The 15,437-nt window shown below is 37.6% G+C and overlaps 1 protein-coding gene across 2 annotated transcripts; it reads left to right on the forward strand.

The window, feature by feature from the left end:
* The first annotated feature begins 1,440 nt into the window (after window positions 1-1,440).
* LOC110937703 (glyoxylate/hydroxypyruvate reductase HPR3) lies at window positions 1,441-2,973 on the forward strand. Of its 2 annotated transcripts, none has more exons than XM_035988733.1 (2): window positions 1,441-1,930; window positions 2,370-2,973. In XM_035988733.1, exons 1-2 carry the CDS (start codon window positions 1,472-1,474, stop codon window positions 2,919-2,921), a joined length of 1,011 nt encoding a protein of 336 aa, XP_035844626.1. In that variant the 5' UTR covers window positions 1,441-1,471; the 3' UTR covers window positions 2,922-2,973. The 2 variants fall into 2 exon arrangements, with proteins under 2 accessions (XP_035844626.1, XP_022035845.1); XM_022180153.2 differs by having other exon boundaries at window positions 1,457-1,930; window positions 2,394-2,973.
* Window positions 2,974-15,437: the final 12,464 nt, after the last annotated feature.

Genomic DNA, 15,437 nt, shown 5'->3' on the forward strand with positions numbered 1-15,437 from the left:
TCTCCTCTTTTATTCGACCTCTTAGTCACAATGAGGTAACCATTGTCTTTTGCCGTGTCTTGTACCCAACGCACCAACTCTTTACGTGACGAAAAGGTCTGCGTTTTATCAAAAGAAAATGTAACCGGGTAACAACCTTCCTCGTCAACAGACACATCCTCCGGCTCACCATCGTCACCGAGGTTCGAATAGACTTGATGTTCAAAGCTCTGTTCACAACCGTAACTCTGGTTTGGATAACACTCCTGCTGTACAAAGCTTTGCTCGCCACCATAACCGAAATTCGAATACCCTTGTAAGCTCTGTTGACAACCGTAACTGTCGTTTGGATAACACTCCTGCTGTACAAAGCTATAGTCGCCACCGTAACCGAAATTCGAATAACCTTGTTGTGCGTAAGGGTCCTCCATAGGGGTATTCAAATCCAGCTGCACCGTGTTATCACGATAATGAATGCCAGATACAACCTCTGTCTCCCTCAAGTTGGACGACACCGGTTTCTCAAACGAGTCAGAAATAGCGGTCCCCTCATAAGAATCAGGAACAACTGACTCGTCAGAATATTGACCGAAAAGATAATTACTTAACCACGACATCGTTTTTTCAAAACATGTAACTAATAGAGCAAAGAAGATCGACAAAAAACAATCCGAATTATGAATGTCGAGTCTGTCCAGGGATTTAAAGGCAGCATTTGGGGTCGAAGCGCCGCGCTATGGCCAAAGCGCGGCGCTTAGGGTTCACAGGGCGACTGAAACCTCGTATCACCTTTATGTCTCTGTGTCAGTCAGTCAGTCAGTCATTCGAAACCTCGTATCAACTTTTGTCGCCCTAAGCGCCCCACTTTGGCTATAGCGCGGCGCTTAGGGGTGTGAAAATTATTTTGGCCGTGTGTAATTAGCATGACCCTTAGTAAAACTATCTTTTTTTTATGCAGCAGACCCATAAATGGCCCAATGATAAAAAAAACCTTTTAAAGTAATTTAGGTCCAAAGTAAGTAACAAATTCAATCTTTAATTAGAGTGGTGACTGGTAATTACCCGACACATACGCAACGGGTACTAGGCCAGGTACGTAAACAGTTTTATAATAGAATATGTGACCAAAATTCTCAATCCACGTCCTAAACACATTCAATATTCATCCCTAACTCAAAACTCCATTGATCACAGTAAAATTTGACCCACTCAAGTTCTTTTTATTGAAGTAAATATTATATGTGAAAATTTAAAACTAGTTGTTGCCTATATGCCATAATGTCAAATATAACAAGATGTAAAACGACAAAATATCTTGAGTTAATAAATCTTATAAAAAGACAGTAATACTCATCCAACTTTAACAACGTTTTTTTAATCTAAATGGATCCACCCATCTAAATTATTAAAGTTGTTTTATCTTAATGGATCCATATATCATCAAGACATCAACCAATCTAAATCTAAAGTACACTTCTTCATATGTATCTTGATGGATCCACAAGACCACCAACAACCTGAACTCAGACAAGTACTTGTGCTTCAACCCCCTTATGTATTTAACATCCACGAACACTTGTTCACGGACAGATTTCACGTCCTCAAAGCATACGACTCGCCATTACCTACTCGCGACTTCCTCCACGCCAACGCGCAGTCTGTGAAAGTCGTCCTATGCTCTGGCGCGGGTCCAATCACAGCTGACGTGATACGTGACCTTCTGGCTCTCAAACTCGTTGTCACTGATGCCACTGGCGTCAATCACATAGACATGGCTGAATGTGGCCGTCGGGGAATTGTAGTCACTAACGCCGGAGATGTGTATTCGGATGATGTTGCTGACGCCGCCATAGGACTGTTGATCGACGTCATGAGGAGAATTACAAGCGGTGATAGGTTTGTTCGCGGTGGTCGTTGGCCGACTTCAAGGGAGTATCCTCTAGGTGCCAAGGTAAGTAACTAACCAACACACCATGTAGTTATTATAAAATGGAATATAAGAGTATGCTTAGATATGTCTCATAAAAGCGATATTTATGACTTTAAAGAATAAGAACAATAGTCGTTTTTTAATGGCAAAAGTTACATTACTTCTACTTCTAAACTACACCAATAAATACTAAAACACACCCCATGCCAGGATTTGAACTCTGGTCTTTCCTCTAAGAGACAAGAGCCTCTACCACCCAGCTATAGTCTTAATCTCAGTTTCTTATGCTATCTTTGTCTTCAAAATTAAGGCCATACTAAGTAAAAATGCTAAGAGGAAAAATCAATTCTATCACATTATACAATTGATATTGTGACTTTAACTTATGCCGTTCATTTTCGCTAACATGTCCAACTATGGAGGAACTAGACCGGAAAACTTTCAATAACTTATTGTTTAGTCTTTTGATGTTATGGTTTTCAAGTTAGAAGGCAAACGAGTTGGAATTGTTGGGCTTGGAAACATTGGATCTAGAGTTGCCACAAGACTAGAGGCCATGGGTTGCATAGTCTCATACACCTCAAGGCAGAAAAAGCAATCTACCCACTTCACTTTCTACCCAAATATCCTCCAACTCGCTTTTGACTCTGACGCTCTCGTGCTTTGTTGTGCGTTAACCAGCAACACACGCCACATGATCAATAACAAAGTCATGAAGGCCTTAGGAAAAAAGGGTATCATCGTGAATGTGGCACGTGGAGCCCTCATTGATGAGGTGGAGTTAGTGAAGTGTTTGGTGGAAGGTGAAATTGGTGGTGTTGGCTTGGATGTTTTCGAAAACGAACCAAATGCACCTAGAGAGTTGTTTGAATTGGATAATGTCGTTTTTTTGCCTCATGCAGCGGCCTTTACCAATGAATCATTCTATGATGTTGCTCAGGTTATGATAGCCAACTTAGAGGCGTTTTTCACGAATAAACCCTTGCTTACTCTTGTTAACAACAAATTCTAGTCACAATTTGTGCTTCATTACTTAATTTTCCAATAAATGTTTAATGTATCCATTTACTGTATTCCCTTTTGTTTTTGTTTCTTTGTATAAGAAAATGATCATTATTCATTAACATCCTTCCATTCCTCACTAAACGGATAATATCCAGTTCTCACATAACACGATACTGGATCAACCATCTGCTATTGGGCTGACCCGATCCGATTACAAACCATGAAGCAAACTAAAAGGTCTACAGACGAGCTGACAGACCCCATGGGTCGAGAACAACAATTACAATTTATAATAAAGATTGTATACTATTATACTAGAAGGGAGGAATATGAAACATGTCCATGCACCAAATGAGGTCACACCCTAATGCTTCATTAATACTTAATTCGAGTGTAATGTGATCAGGCCAAAGGTCAATCGCTAACGAGCTGACTTGGCAGCTTCGTGTTACACCATACGTGTCAGAAAAGTCATGTTACACACGAAAAATAAGTATAAATACCGATACTTATCAAATGAAAACGTTAGACTGGTCCTATTCTGCGTTTGCTCACTCACCAATGTTTTTGCCAATCACATATTTAAAGGGGCATTAATAAAAGCTCTCGTCTCTAATCCCATTTCAAAAGTAGCGCTTTTAGAAATGTTTACTCGGATCATACACCTCTCGAAAGCGTTTAGAATGTCCCTCAAGTTTTTAACATTAGATCTCTACCATTTCCCAAAAAAAAGGGTCAACGTAGTGTTCAATATGTGATAAATTATCTATTATCTATATATTAAAAAACAAACCCAATGAACAGTGATAGACAAATTAGGCTTAGGCTGTGGGGAGTGGGCGTTGGTTGGGGCGGGGATGTCCTTCAACGCCAGCTGCTTCACTCCGGGTTGGCGTTGCACCTTTGGCGTGGGTATTCAGCTAGGCGTGGGGCGGGGGGCAGGGGCAGGGTGACTTGGCTGACTTTGTTTGGCTGGTTTAATATGGCTGACTTTGGTTGGCTATTTTAACTAAAAAAAATTCACATGGCTGGCCACGCCAAGCTAAGACACGCCACACCACACCCCTCATTTTCACCTTAAGCTTATGGATCCTACTCTCGCCACATGTCGAGCAATGTCCCCAACCCAAGCCCCTCCACTCCCCGCAGCCTTAAGAAGTTGCCGTGTGGCGGTTGGCCCACTAAGAAGTTGCCACGTGACATATTTTTTTAACTTTTCTGTATGCTATATAATTAAAAAAAACTAAATTCGTAACTTTGTTTAATTTTTTCATGCGTTTCTTTGTGCATTTTGTTTGTTTATATATGGTATATGAGTTCATGCCAGTATTGTGATGGTACCCTGACAAATCGAACCGATTTCTATCAAATAATTGTTTTGAATCGATGTAGATCACACGTTGATATTCTTTTGGTCATATCACGATTTTAGTTTCTTATTTTTCCTTTTTCAGTTGCTATAACAAGCATCGGTATTGTAATATAACGAGATGAAGTGATACCAATTAAATTCCTATCGCGTAGCATGGAACAGCTGCCGACGCAACGCGCCGGTTTTCATACCACTAGTTGTTCTTAAACACAATATTTGCAATAATCTTGGTTATTACAAACTACTTGGTTGTTAATCCGGATATGCAAGATGGTTAAGCCTCTTTGAAGTTGAAGCTAAAAAGAGACGGTAAATGATCATAAACCTTATAAGCCCAGCATTTTATTCCTTCCTTCAACTGTGATAAATTGTTCTTAAACACAATATTTGTTGATCCACTAGAGTTGCCTTTTTCCAAGTTGCATCAATTAACGCCGAGAAATATTCACACTACTACAAAAATAGGCATTTGCTATGAAATTTTGCTACGGAAAAAAATGGTGGCAAATTTTGCTACGAGTTAGCTACGGATTAGCTACGAACATATTTTGCTACGAATTAGCTACGGATTAGCTACGAACTTTCGTCGCAAATGAATTTCGTAGGAAAACTCATAGCAAATCCGTAGCAAAATTAACAAAATTAATATAAAACATATAATGTAGCAAAACCAGTAGCAAAATCTCTAGCAAAACCATGAAAATAAGTTTTTAGAAATAAACTAAAAAAAGTTAAATAAAAATTGTAGCAAAATCGATAGCAAAATTGTGAAAATAAATATAATAAAAAAAACTTAGTAAAATTGGTAGCAAAGTCCTTAGCTAAATCATAAAAATAAATATTTAAAAACTAACTAACTGAGATTTAAAGAAACGGTAGCAAAATCGGTTTGTAAATAGAGTCCGTAGAAAAATTGGTAGCAAAATCTAGAAAAATTCTTAAAAACTAACGTAGTGAGAGAAATAATTGTAAAATGAGAAGTGTATCATCTTTCATTTATCAACCACATATATATATACAAGTGTTGTAGTCAAAGTGTAACTGAAACTTAATAACTTAGTAGGTAAATTAGGAGGGAATATATCTGTATTTATAACACTCCCCCTCAGATATATATTATTTTATTATACACAGTTAATAACATACTTCGGGATGATATTAAATAGATACTTCAGGACCTATATAATAAACTGATACTACTGGATCAGTTGTACTGCCTCATTAAAAACCTTACTAAGAAAACCCAATGGGACAAAACTTAGTTAAGGGAAAAAGAGTACAGTGTGTATAATTCTCCCCCTGAATTCAACAAACATCTTTCAATCTACGGAGACCGATCTTGTGTGATAGTTGCTCGAAACTGTTTCTTGGTAAAGATTTTGTAAATAGGTCAGCTAAATTTTCACTTGACTTGATTTGGCAAACATCAATTTCCCCTTCTTTCTGCAAGTCATATGTTGAGAAGAATTTTGGTGAAATGTGCTTTGTTCGATCACCCTTGATGTAACCTTCTTTGATCTGAGCTATGCAAGCAGCATTGTCTTCATAAATAATTGTCGGCTCCTTCTTGATCTGTTCTAATCCACATGCTTCTTGTATGTGAGTAATCATTGATCTCAACCACACGCATTCTCGACCAGCTTCATATAGTGCAATTAGTTCGGCATGATTTGATGACGTTGCTGTAAGTGTTTGCTTAGTTGACTTCCAAGAAATTGTTGTGCCACCATATGTGAATACATAACCTGTTTGAGATTTTGCTTTGTGTGGATCTGATAGATATCCAGCATCAGCATACCCAACAAGCTGGGACATTTGATCTTTCTGGTAGAAAAGACCTAAGTCTTGTGTCCCGCAAATATATCGGAATATGTGTTTTATTCCATTCCAGTGTCTACGTGTTGGGTTTGAACTATATCTTGCTAGTACATGTACCGAGAATGCAATATCGGGTCTCGTGTTATTTGCAAGATACATAAGAGCACCGATCGCGCTTAAGTATGGTACTTCTGGACCAAGTACTTCTTCGCCTTCTTCTTGAGGGCGGAAAGGATCCTTTTGAGGATCTAGCGGTCGGACAACCATGGGTATGCTAAACGGATGAGCTTTGTCCATATTAAAACGTACTAACATCTTCTGGATGTAGTTTGACTGATGTATGAATGTACCGTTGCGCAGATGCTCGAACTGCAGGCCGAGACATAATTTTGTTGTGCCAAGGTCTTTCATCTCGAATTCTCTCTTTAATATATTAGCAGTTTTTTCTATCTCTTCTGGAGCTCCAATGATGTTTATATCATCCACGTAGACTGCTATTATAGTGAATTTTGAGAGTGATCTTTTTATAAAAACACATGGACTGTATCCTTCTTTTTCAAGATATTCACTGAGCCGATTGTACCACATACGACCAGATTGTTTAAGACCATACAAAGATCTTTTTAGCTTTATAGCACACATGTCTCGAGGTATCGATTTTAATGCTTCGGGCATTTTTAATCCTTTAGGGATTTTCATGTAGATGTCATTTTCTAGTGTCCCGTACAAGTATGCAGTGACGACATCCATAAGTCTCATTTGAAGTCCTTCTGAGATTGCAAGGCCAATTAGAAATCTAAGGGTTATCGCATCCACTACAGGGGAATACGTTTCCTCATAATCAACTCCCGGGATTTGGGAAAACCCTTGTGCTACAAGACGTGCCTTGTATCGTACAATCTCATTTTTTTCATTTCTTTTTATAGCAAACACCCATTTATAACCTACTGGTTTGACGTCTATGGGTGTTCGGACTACAGGTCCGAAAACATTTCGCTTTTCAAGCGAACCCAACTCAGCCTTTATGGCTTCTTGCCATTTTGGCCAATCAACTCTGTGCATGCACTCTTCTAGAGTTTTAGGTATGTAATCATTTTCATTTATTACATCCGTTGCTATAGCATATGCAAATATATCATTAACACGTGTTTCATTTCGGTTCCATATTGTACTATTCTGTACATAATTGATAGAGATCTCGTTTTCGTTTGGTACCAGTGTGTCTTCTGGATTTTCATTTTCCTCTGGAGTTATATTTGTCTCTTCTGGGACATTTACCTCTTCTATGGTTTCATTTACTAAATTTTCACCAACTGATTTATTCTGCTCTTTTCGCTTACGTGGGTTTTTATCTTTGGAACCTATTGGTCTCCCACGTTTTCTTTGTATGTTAATCGCTTCTGGGATTACTTCAATTCGAGCAGGTGCATTTGATGCTGGTATATGTGACTTTGTCACCCTATTTGTGTCTGTGAATGCATCTGGTAATTCATTTGCGATTCTTTGCAAATGTATAATCTTTTGGACTTCAGATTCACATTGACCACTTCGGGGGTCAAGATTTGATAATGATGATGCATTCCATGTTAACTCTTGTGTTACCAGTCTTTCTTTAGTCTTATCTCCCCCTAAGACTGGGAATACTGTCTCATTAAACTGACAGTCAGCAAAGCGTGCTGTAAACATGTCACACGTTAATGGTTCTAAATATTTAATAATAGACGGGGAGTTAAAACCGATGTAAATGCCCAGTCTTCTTTGTGGTCCCATAATGGTACGTTGTGGTGGCGATATTGGTACATATACCGCACAACCAAATATTTTGAGGTGGGACAAATTTGGTTCTCTTCCGGAGACCAATTGTAATGGGGAGTATTCATGATCGGCAGTTGGTCTTAATCGGATTAGTGCAGCAGCGTGTAAAATAGCATGTCCCCATGCAGAAGATGGCAATTTGCATCTCATCAGGAGAGGTCTAGCGATTATTTGTAATCGTTTAATTAATGATTCAGCTAAACCATTTTGTGTATGAACATGAGCTACTGGATGTTCAACCTTTATCCCAATCGACATACAGTAATCGTTAAAAGCTTGGGATGTGAATTCTCCTGCATTATCCACTCGTATGGTTTTAATTGGATTTTCAGGGAAATGAGCTCTCAACTGTATGATTTGTGCTAATAGTCGGGAAAACGCTACATTTCGGGTAGCTAAAAGACTCACGTGTGACCATCGCGATGAGGCGTCAATTAAGACTAAGAAATAGCGGAATGGACCACAAGGAGGATGTATTGGCCCACAGATGTCCCCTTGGATTCTTTCCAAAAATGAGGGGTTCTCTTGTGTCAACTTAGTTTGTGAGGGTCGAGTAATGAGTTTACCGAGGGAGCATGCTGCACATGATAATTCTTGTGATAACAAGACTTTTAAATTCTTAAGAGGGTGCCCATTTGCACTTTTAATTATTCGCCTCATCATTATGTTACCAGGGTGACCTAGTCGGTCATGCCATATTGTGAATGTGTCTTTATCTAGTACCTTATGGTTACTCACCACCATGTATGATTCAATAGGAGTAATATTAGTACAATATAATCCAGAGGATAAAGCTTTTAGCTTTTCTACAATGGTATCTTTGCCATTTTCATTTGAAGTAATTTGTAAGTATTCAATATTATTTTCGGATGTTGTTTTGAGGTGGTAACCATTTTGTCGAATACTTTTAAAACTAAGTAAATTTCGTCTTGATTTACTAGAATATAATGCATCATTTATAATTAGTTTAGTACCCGATGGTAATATGATGCTTGCTCTTCCAGAGCCTTCTATAAGATCACATACACCAGAAATAGTACCAACAAGTGTCTCTGCAGGAGACAACTCAGAGAAAAATTTCTTATGTTTGAGAATAGTGTTTGTAGTACCACTATCTACAAGACATTCATCACCAATAATAGCTTTATTCGAGCTTGTAAACATATTTCCTCTGGAAATAATAAAATAAATTAATATGACGAACTACTTGTTTGAGTATGAAAAAAAAAAATCACATCACACAAATATGAATCAAACATCACAAAGATTTTAAGTGAAATCATAACAATAGTTCAGAACATAAAATACCACCAGAGTTGAAATAAAAACCAAACAAAGAAGAAAAAAAACATAGTCTAAAAAAAATCATCACATAACACGCATTTAATGATTTTGTAGTATGAGTTTGTTGTTTTGTTCCGCGACCAACAAACATGATATTAGCTCAGAATATTTTATAAAATTACGTTCCCTGTACTGCTGCGCCAGGAGCATGTTTGATAAATGGAACGTTGAGATCGTTTGCTCAATCATGTCTTTGTCGGTGATTTGTTCACCACATAATTTAAGCTCAGAGGTGATGCGAAGAAAGGCAGAGTTGTACTCACTAACAGTCTTATGATCTCGTAGCCTTAAATGAACCCACTTGTAGCGGGTTTTAGAGAGTAAGACCAACTTCAGGTGGTCAAATCTTTCTTGAATGTTTTTCCATAACTCGAGAGGGTCCTCGACAGTACTGTTTTCCCTCTTTAGGTCTTCATGAAGATGAAAGCGAAGGAATGTCATAGCTTTAGCTTTTTCTTGAAGGGACGTTTTATTCCCATCAATGATTGTCTCCCCCAAACTCATTGCTTCCAGATGAGTTTTAGCATCAAAAGCCCAAGAGGGGTAGTTGTTTCCCGAGATTTCAAGTGCAGTGAATTTAAGGTTTGATAAGTTCGACATTTTATCTACAAGTGAAAGGATCATGGATTTAAAAGCGAGCCGCAATATAAATTATATATTATAGGAGAACTTCGGGTTCTCTAGAGGTAGAACTACAGGTTCTATATTTTACGCTATTTTAATAATAGGGTAGGAATTTAGAAACTTTTGTATGATTTCGTATTATAAATATAAATTTTGTTTTGACAATTTAATTAAATATTTAATTTACATATAATAATATATATATGAAACTTTGTGAAATCGAAATTATTAAAATATATTAAAGCGTTTTGCTTTGGGATGTGAATTCCAATTTCGCATGTACGTCCATTTAAATATAAGTTTATTAGATTTGATATGTGAATATATTGAATTATATTAAACTTGTGTTAACAGCTGTATTCCATTCCATTTCATCATATTACATATAAATTAAATTTATGTTAACATAATATATTAGAATATTACAGTTGTCAAAGTTTGCAATTAAGAGAGAAGGTTACTCCAACCGTTCAAGATCATTCAAAGTTTGCAATTAAGAGAGAGAGGTTACACCAACCGTTCAAGATCAACGAAGGTTACATCAATCGCTGGTAAACCGTTATCGGTTACAAAACGAAGTAATTATGTTGAAATAAAATACCAAACAGTTACACCAACCGCCGGTAAACTGTTCGACCCACCGGATTCCCTTCCGGCGAACATGCCGCCGTTAAACCGTTCAGAACCACGCCGCCGGTAAACACGTTCACTTCCGCACTGTCGTCTTTGATTTTATTTTAACGGTTGGCGGTTGAGGACAATCGCCGGAGAAAAGTTTTCAGGTCAGTTAATAGTGTCTTATCGCTCGTTTCGTTGGTTTTTTTTTTTTCAGTTTGTTGTTCTTAGCGGCAGTTTGATATGGAAAAACATTTAATCGATTTTGTGATTGTTATTTTTTTTTTTGTAAGTATAGAATGAAAAACCCTATGTTGATTTCTAAAAAAAAATTCTTAGAGAAAAATCCTAATTTAGACATTCTAAAGCGGATACAAATATCAATGGCATCTTTACTATGTGGAAATTAGGCAACGTAGAAAAAAAAAACTTTTTTTTATTTTATTTTTTTTTTTACTAAAAAAAATAGATCACTTGAAAAAAAAATGAAATTTTTGGGTATCCACGATTTGTATATATGCAGATGTTCCAAAAATAAAACTTGAAAATTGTGTATCTACTTTTTGAGATGCAGATATATACGAGGTACTATATCAAGAGGATAACATATAATCAACATATGTGAAACTAAAGATTGTGATGATGTGTACCAGGATTATGTGCGGATTATGACACTGCTACCCGTTGCAAGTTACAACAACGATTTGATATGTTGACCGGTAATCTCAGCGGAGAGTCTCGTGCTGATAACGTGAGAGAAATAATTGTAAAATGAGAAGTGTATCATCTTTCATTTATCAACCACATATATATATACAAGTGTTGTAGTCAAAGTGTAACTGAAACTTAATAACTTAGTAGGTAAATTAGGAGGGAATATATCTGTATTTATAACACGTAGCAAAATCTGTAGCAAATACAAAATTCATTGCAATATAAGAAAAAGAAAGTATTCAAAAAATAATTTACTAATATCCATCGCAACATACGATGCGAAAACAAAAAAAAAAGTTAAAATTAATTAATAATAGTGGTAGCAAAACTAACAAAATAAATATTCAAAAAAATAAAAAAGACGCGTAAGAAAATCCATAAGCAAAAATGAACAAAAAAAATATTAAAAAATAATTAATTATATATACAATAGAAAAATCAAAAGCAAAAATATTAATTACTTAAAAATAGTTAAAAGATGTAAACATAAATACATTTAATATAGTTATCTCATACGAATAATACAAATAATAAGTACTAAATTAAGCATAGGGATGAGCAAATGGTGCTGGGTACATGTACCGGATATATTTGGTACCGATTTTTTACGTTTTTGGTACCGGTTTGGTACAGTACCGGTATTTATCGGTTTTACCACCCAAATACCAGTACTGTACCAGGTATATTCAGTACCGGTGCCCATTCTTGGGATTTTCAGTACCAGTTGACACCGAACTCATCCCTAGTTAAACATATTAGATCATTCTGGTAATTGATTTCTATAACGTTTTCATATTATTTGCACTCATTTTATAAATATACAAAATCCATGGAGGGGAATAGTGCCAGTTAATATACAAAATCCATGGAGGGGAATAGTCAGGCAGCTAGCTGCCTGGCACTTCCCCATTGGCCCGAAAGCTTAGAATTACGATTTGCCCCCCAGTTCGAAATTTCAGTCTTACCATCGTTGAAGAATTCGACAAATTACGATTTTACCCCAGTCAAATTTACGATTTTCTCCCAGTTCAAAATTACAATGTTGCTAACGTTGTAGCTTTTGACAAATTATGATTATTCCAATGTTTTAAAATCTGGTTTTTATACCGTACCGGATTTGGCTCAAAAACGGTTTAACCGAGTGTATCGAGCGGTTCAACCGGGTGTACCGGGTGGTTTAATCGATTTGACTAGATGGTTCAATCGGTACAATGGGCCGGTTTGAACCGATTTTTAAAACATTTTATTATACCCCAGTTGAACTTATGATTTATCCTCAGTTCAGAATTACAGTCTTTTCATCGGTTTTGTTTTTTTTTCTAGCAAAACTTTGATAGTGTTTTGTTTTAATTGATAGAGAAATATTTGCTCGAGTGCCCCGCAATGCGGGCAGGGCATAAACTAGTATACTACAAAGACCATGAAGGGGAACAATGCCAATCAACTACCTGTCACTCCCACATTGGCCCGGACAAGTTACGATTTTACCCACAGTTTAAAATTACGATTTCCCCTTTTTCAAAATTATGATTTGCCCCTAATTCTAATTTACATTCTTGCCACTCTTTTAACTTTTGACAAATTACGATTTTACCCCAGTTAAAAATTATGATTTTGCCCCCAGTTCGAAATTACGGTCTTCCTATCGTTTTAGTTTTTTTTAGCAAAACTATGGTTGTGTTTTAGAGAAAAATGCCCGGATAGTCCCTATGGTTTGCCCATTTTTCACCTTTAGTCCATAACTTTCTAAAATTACAGCTACAGTCCCCAACTTTTGCAATTTCGTTCCCGGATAGTCCCTGGCGCGGATGAGGGTTAGTTTTTGATGTTAAGTGAATGTGAAATTACTAAAATGCCCTTTTATTAAAAAAATATCTAATTAATCCATCTAAAATTAAGTAGGACACACCAGTTTAATTAAAATAAAGCCTTGTGGGCCCCACTCCACCCTCACCTCTTCTTCCACCACCTTAACCACCATATCACCACCCATCTCCACCATAACCACCACCTGCAACCACCTTCACTAAATCCCACCATCAAAACTCTAATCACCGTAGTCTCCTAAATCATATTCATAGGAGTGCCAAGATAAGCTGCGTGATATACAGAAGCTAATTATACTTTTAGATAGATATATAACAATTATAAGGAACAGAAGCCAACAACTACCTGAAGATGAATTACATTCATATCCTTCATATTCACTCTAAAATACCAATGGAAATGAGTCAATGTGGGTTAGCACCTTAAAGAAACGGGACAGGTTTCGGATCAGAATGGGTTTCGGGCCGGCACAAGTATCCGCACAAGACGGGTTATGTCACGAAACAGGTTTTTGATCGGAACGCTTTCAGTTCGAATTTAGTTTTGGACCGAGACGGGTCTTGTCACGGGGCGGGTTTTGGATCGAAACGGGTCGGTTCGGATCGGGTTCGGGCCGACACGGGTTTCCGCACGGGACGGGTTTTGGATCGCAACGAGTTTTAGGCCGACACGGGTTTTGGATCGCAACGGGTTTTAGGCCGACACGGGTTTTGGATCGCAACGGGTTTTAGGCTGACACAAGTTATATTCTCATAAACTTATAGGCTGTTTAGAGCTGACTCTGGCCGAAATATTGCCAGAATCCAGCAGAAAACTTGCTGGAATTTTAAAATTTTGCCAAAACTGCGCATGGACTGCTATGATGTGCTTTTCGGGTGACTCGCCTCACCTTAGTGCAAAATGCGAGCGCTTTAAATAGAAATACTTTCTTATATAATTATATAAAGCTAATTTATTGATTGTTTTATGCGCCCGACACAGGAAACTTACAATAAATAAGTTGTCGACAAATATGGAGAGGATACCAGCTTGCATCCGGAAATTGACATGGAATTGTTGTTGCAAACTGTTAGAGGCAAAAAAGGGTAAAATCTATGGGATCGACACTATCGCTGACTCGCGTGTCGTGATGATGGGTGCACAAGAGAGAAGTGACAACGATGAGGTATGTATTAACACTTTTAGTAGAAAAAGTCTATTTTCATGTGATAAAGATTATTAATGGGTAGTTTAAATGAATTAGTTTATACCGAGTTAGTTTATTTGTAATGCTCTATAACTATGGGTGTAATAGCTTTTATTAGGTTATATTTAGTTATAAGATGTTATAATGTGTCATAACTTATTAGATATCATAATGGATATTAATGAGTTATTTTTGCTTTTGATGTTATAGGTGGAACGGTTGAAGGAAAAAATAGCGGAGTTGGAACAAGATAAGATATTCAGTTCTATGTATTTTTTTTCTTTCGAATCGGATCCAATTAGGGATTAAATTTAGTCTTGACTGTTTGTTATACAAAGAATTAGGGATTGATTTTCAGTCTCTAATTATTTGGCACAAACTCTATCATTTTAAGGAAAGTACCGGCGGCTAAAAAGCAGTCTCGAATATCTTGTAAGGGACCTTACTGAGAGCCAATATTTAGTCCCAAAGTGTTTTGTATACAACGGGATTAAGGACTAATCTTCACTCTCTAATGATCGATGCATATTCTACATTTTGAGGTTAGATTCTAGAGACTGAAATTTAGTGTATGTTTGGTATGGGGTAATGGAATGGACGAGTGAATGGAATCGATGAGGTAATGGAATGGACGAGGTAATGGAATGGATGACGACATAGGAATGGATCATTACCATTCCATGTTTTGTTTGGTTACCATGTGGGAATAGAATGATTTATTGTTGTGTATTGTTTGGTAGGTAAGAAAAACGAAGGAATAAAATATGTCGTGAGTGGTGGTGGTCGGTGGTAGTGATTATGGGTGGCGGTAGTGGGTGGTGGTGATGAGTGGCGGTGGAGGTGGCGACGACGGGTGCTGCGACGGGGGTGGTGGCAGTGGTGGCCGTCGGTGGTGGTTGGTGGCGACGGGGGTGGTAGTGGGTGGCAACGACAGTGGTGGTGGTTGGTGGCGGCGGTGGGTGGCAGCGGTGGCGGGTGGTGGTGGCGGCGGCGGTTGTCGGGGTGGCAGTGACATGTTGCGGGTGGAGGCGTCGGTGGTGGCAAAGGTGGTGGGTTGTGGTGTTGTTGATGAATGGTGTAAGAGTCGATGGAATGAAAAAAACATGGGGTGAATGAAATGATTTTGAGGGGAATGGAATACCTTATGTAATGGGTGATTCCATTCCATTGGCCAACTAAACACATTTTTCTTCATTCCCTCGTAATTA

The sequence above is a fragment of the Helianthus annuus genome, chromosome 4, assembly GCF_002127325.2.
Source record: "Helianthus annuus cultivar XRQ/B chromosome 4, HanXRQr2.0-SUNRISE, whole genome shotgun sequence".
Taxonomy (NCBI): domain Eukaryota; kingdom Viridiplantae; phylum Streptophyta; class Magnoliopsida; order Asterales; family Asteraceae; genus Helianthus; species Helianthus annuus.

Excerpts from the sequence above, each read along its gene's own strand:
- LOC110937703 (XM_035988733.1), top strand. The coding sequence starts at position 1,472 with ATGGATCCACAAGACCACCAACAACCTGAACTCAGACAAGTACTTGTG. Across the intron at positions 1,931-2,369 it reads AGTATCCTCTAGGTGCCAAG|TCTTTTGATGTTATGGTTTT; the intron begins GTAAGTAACTAA and ends CTTATTGTTTAG.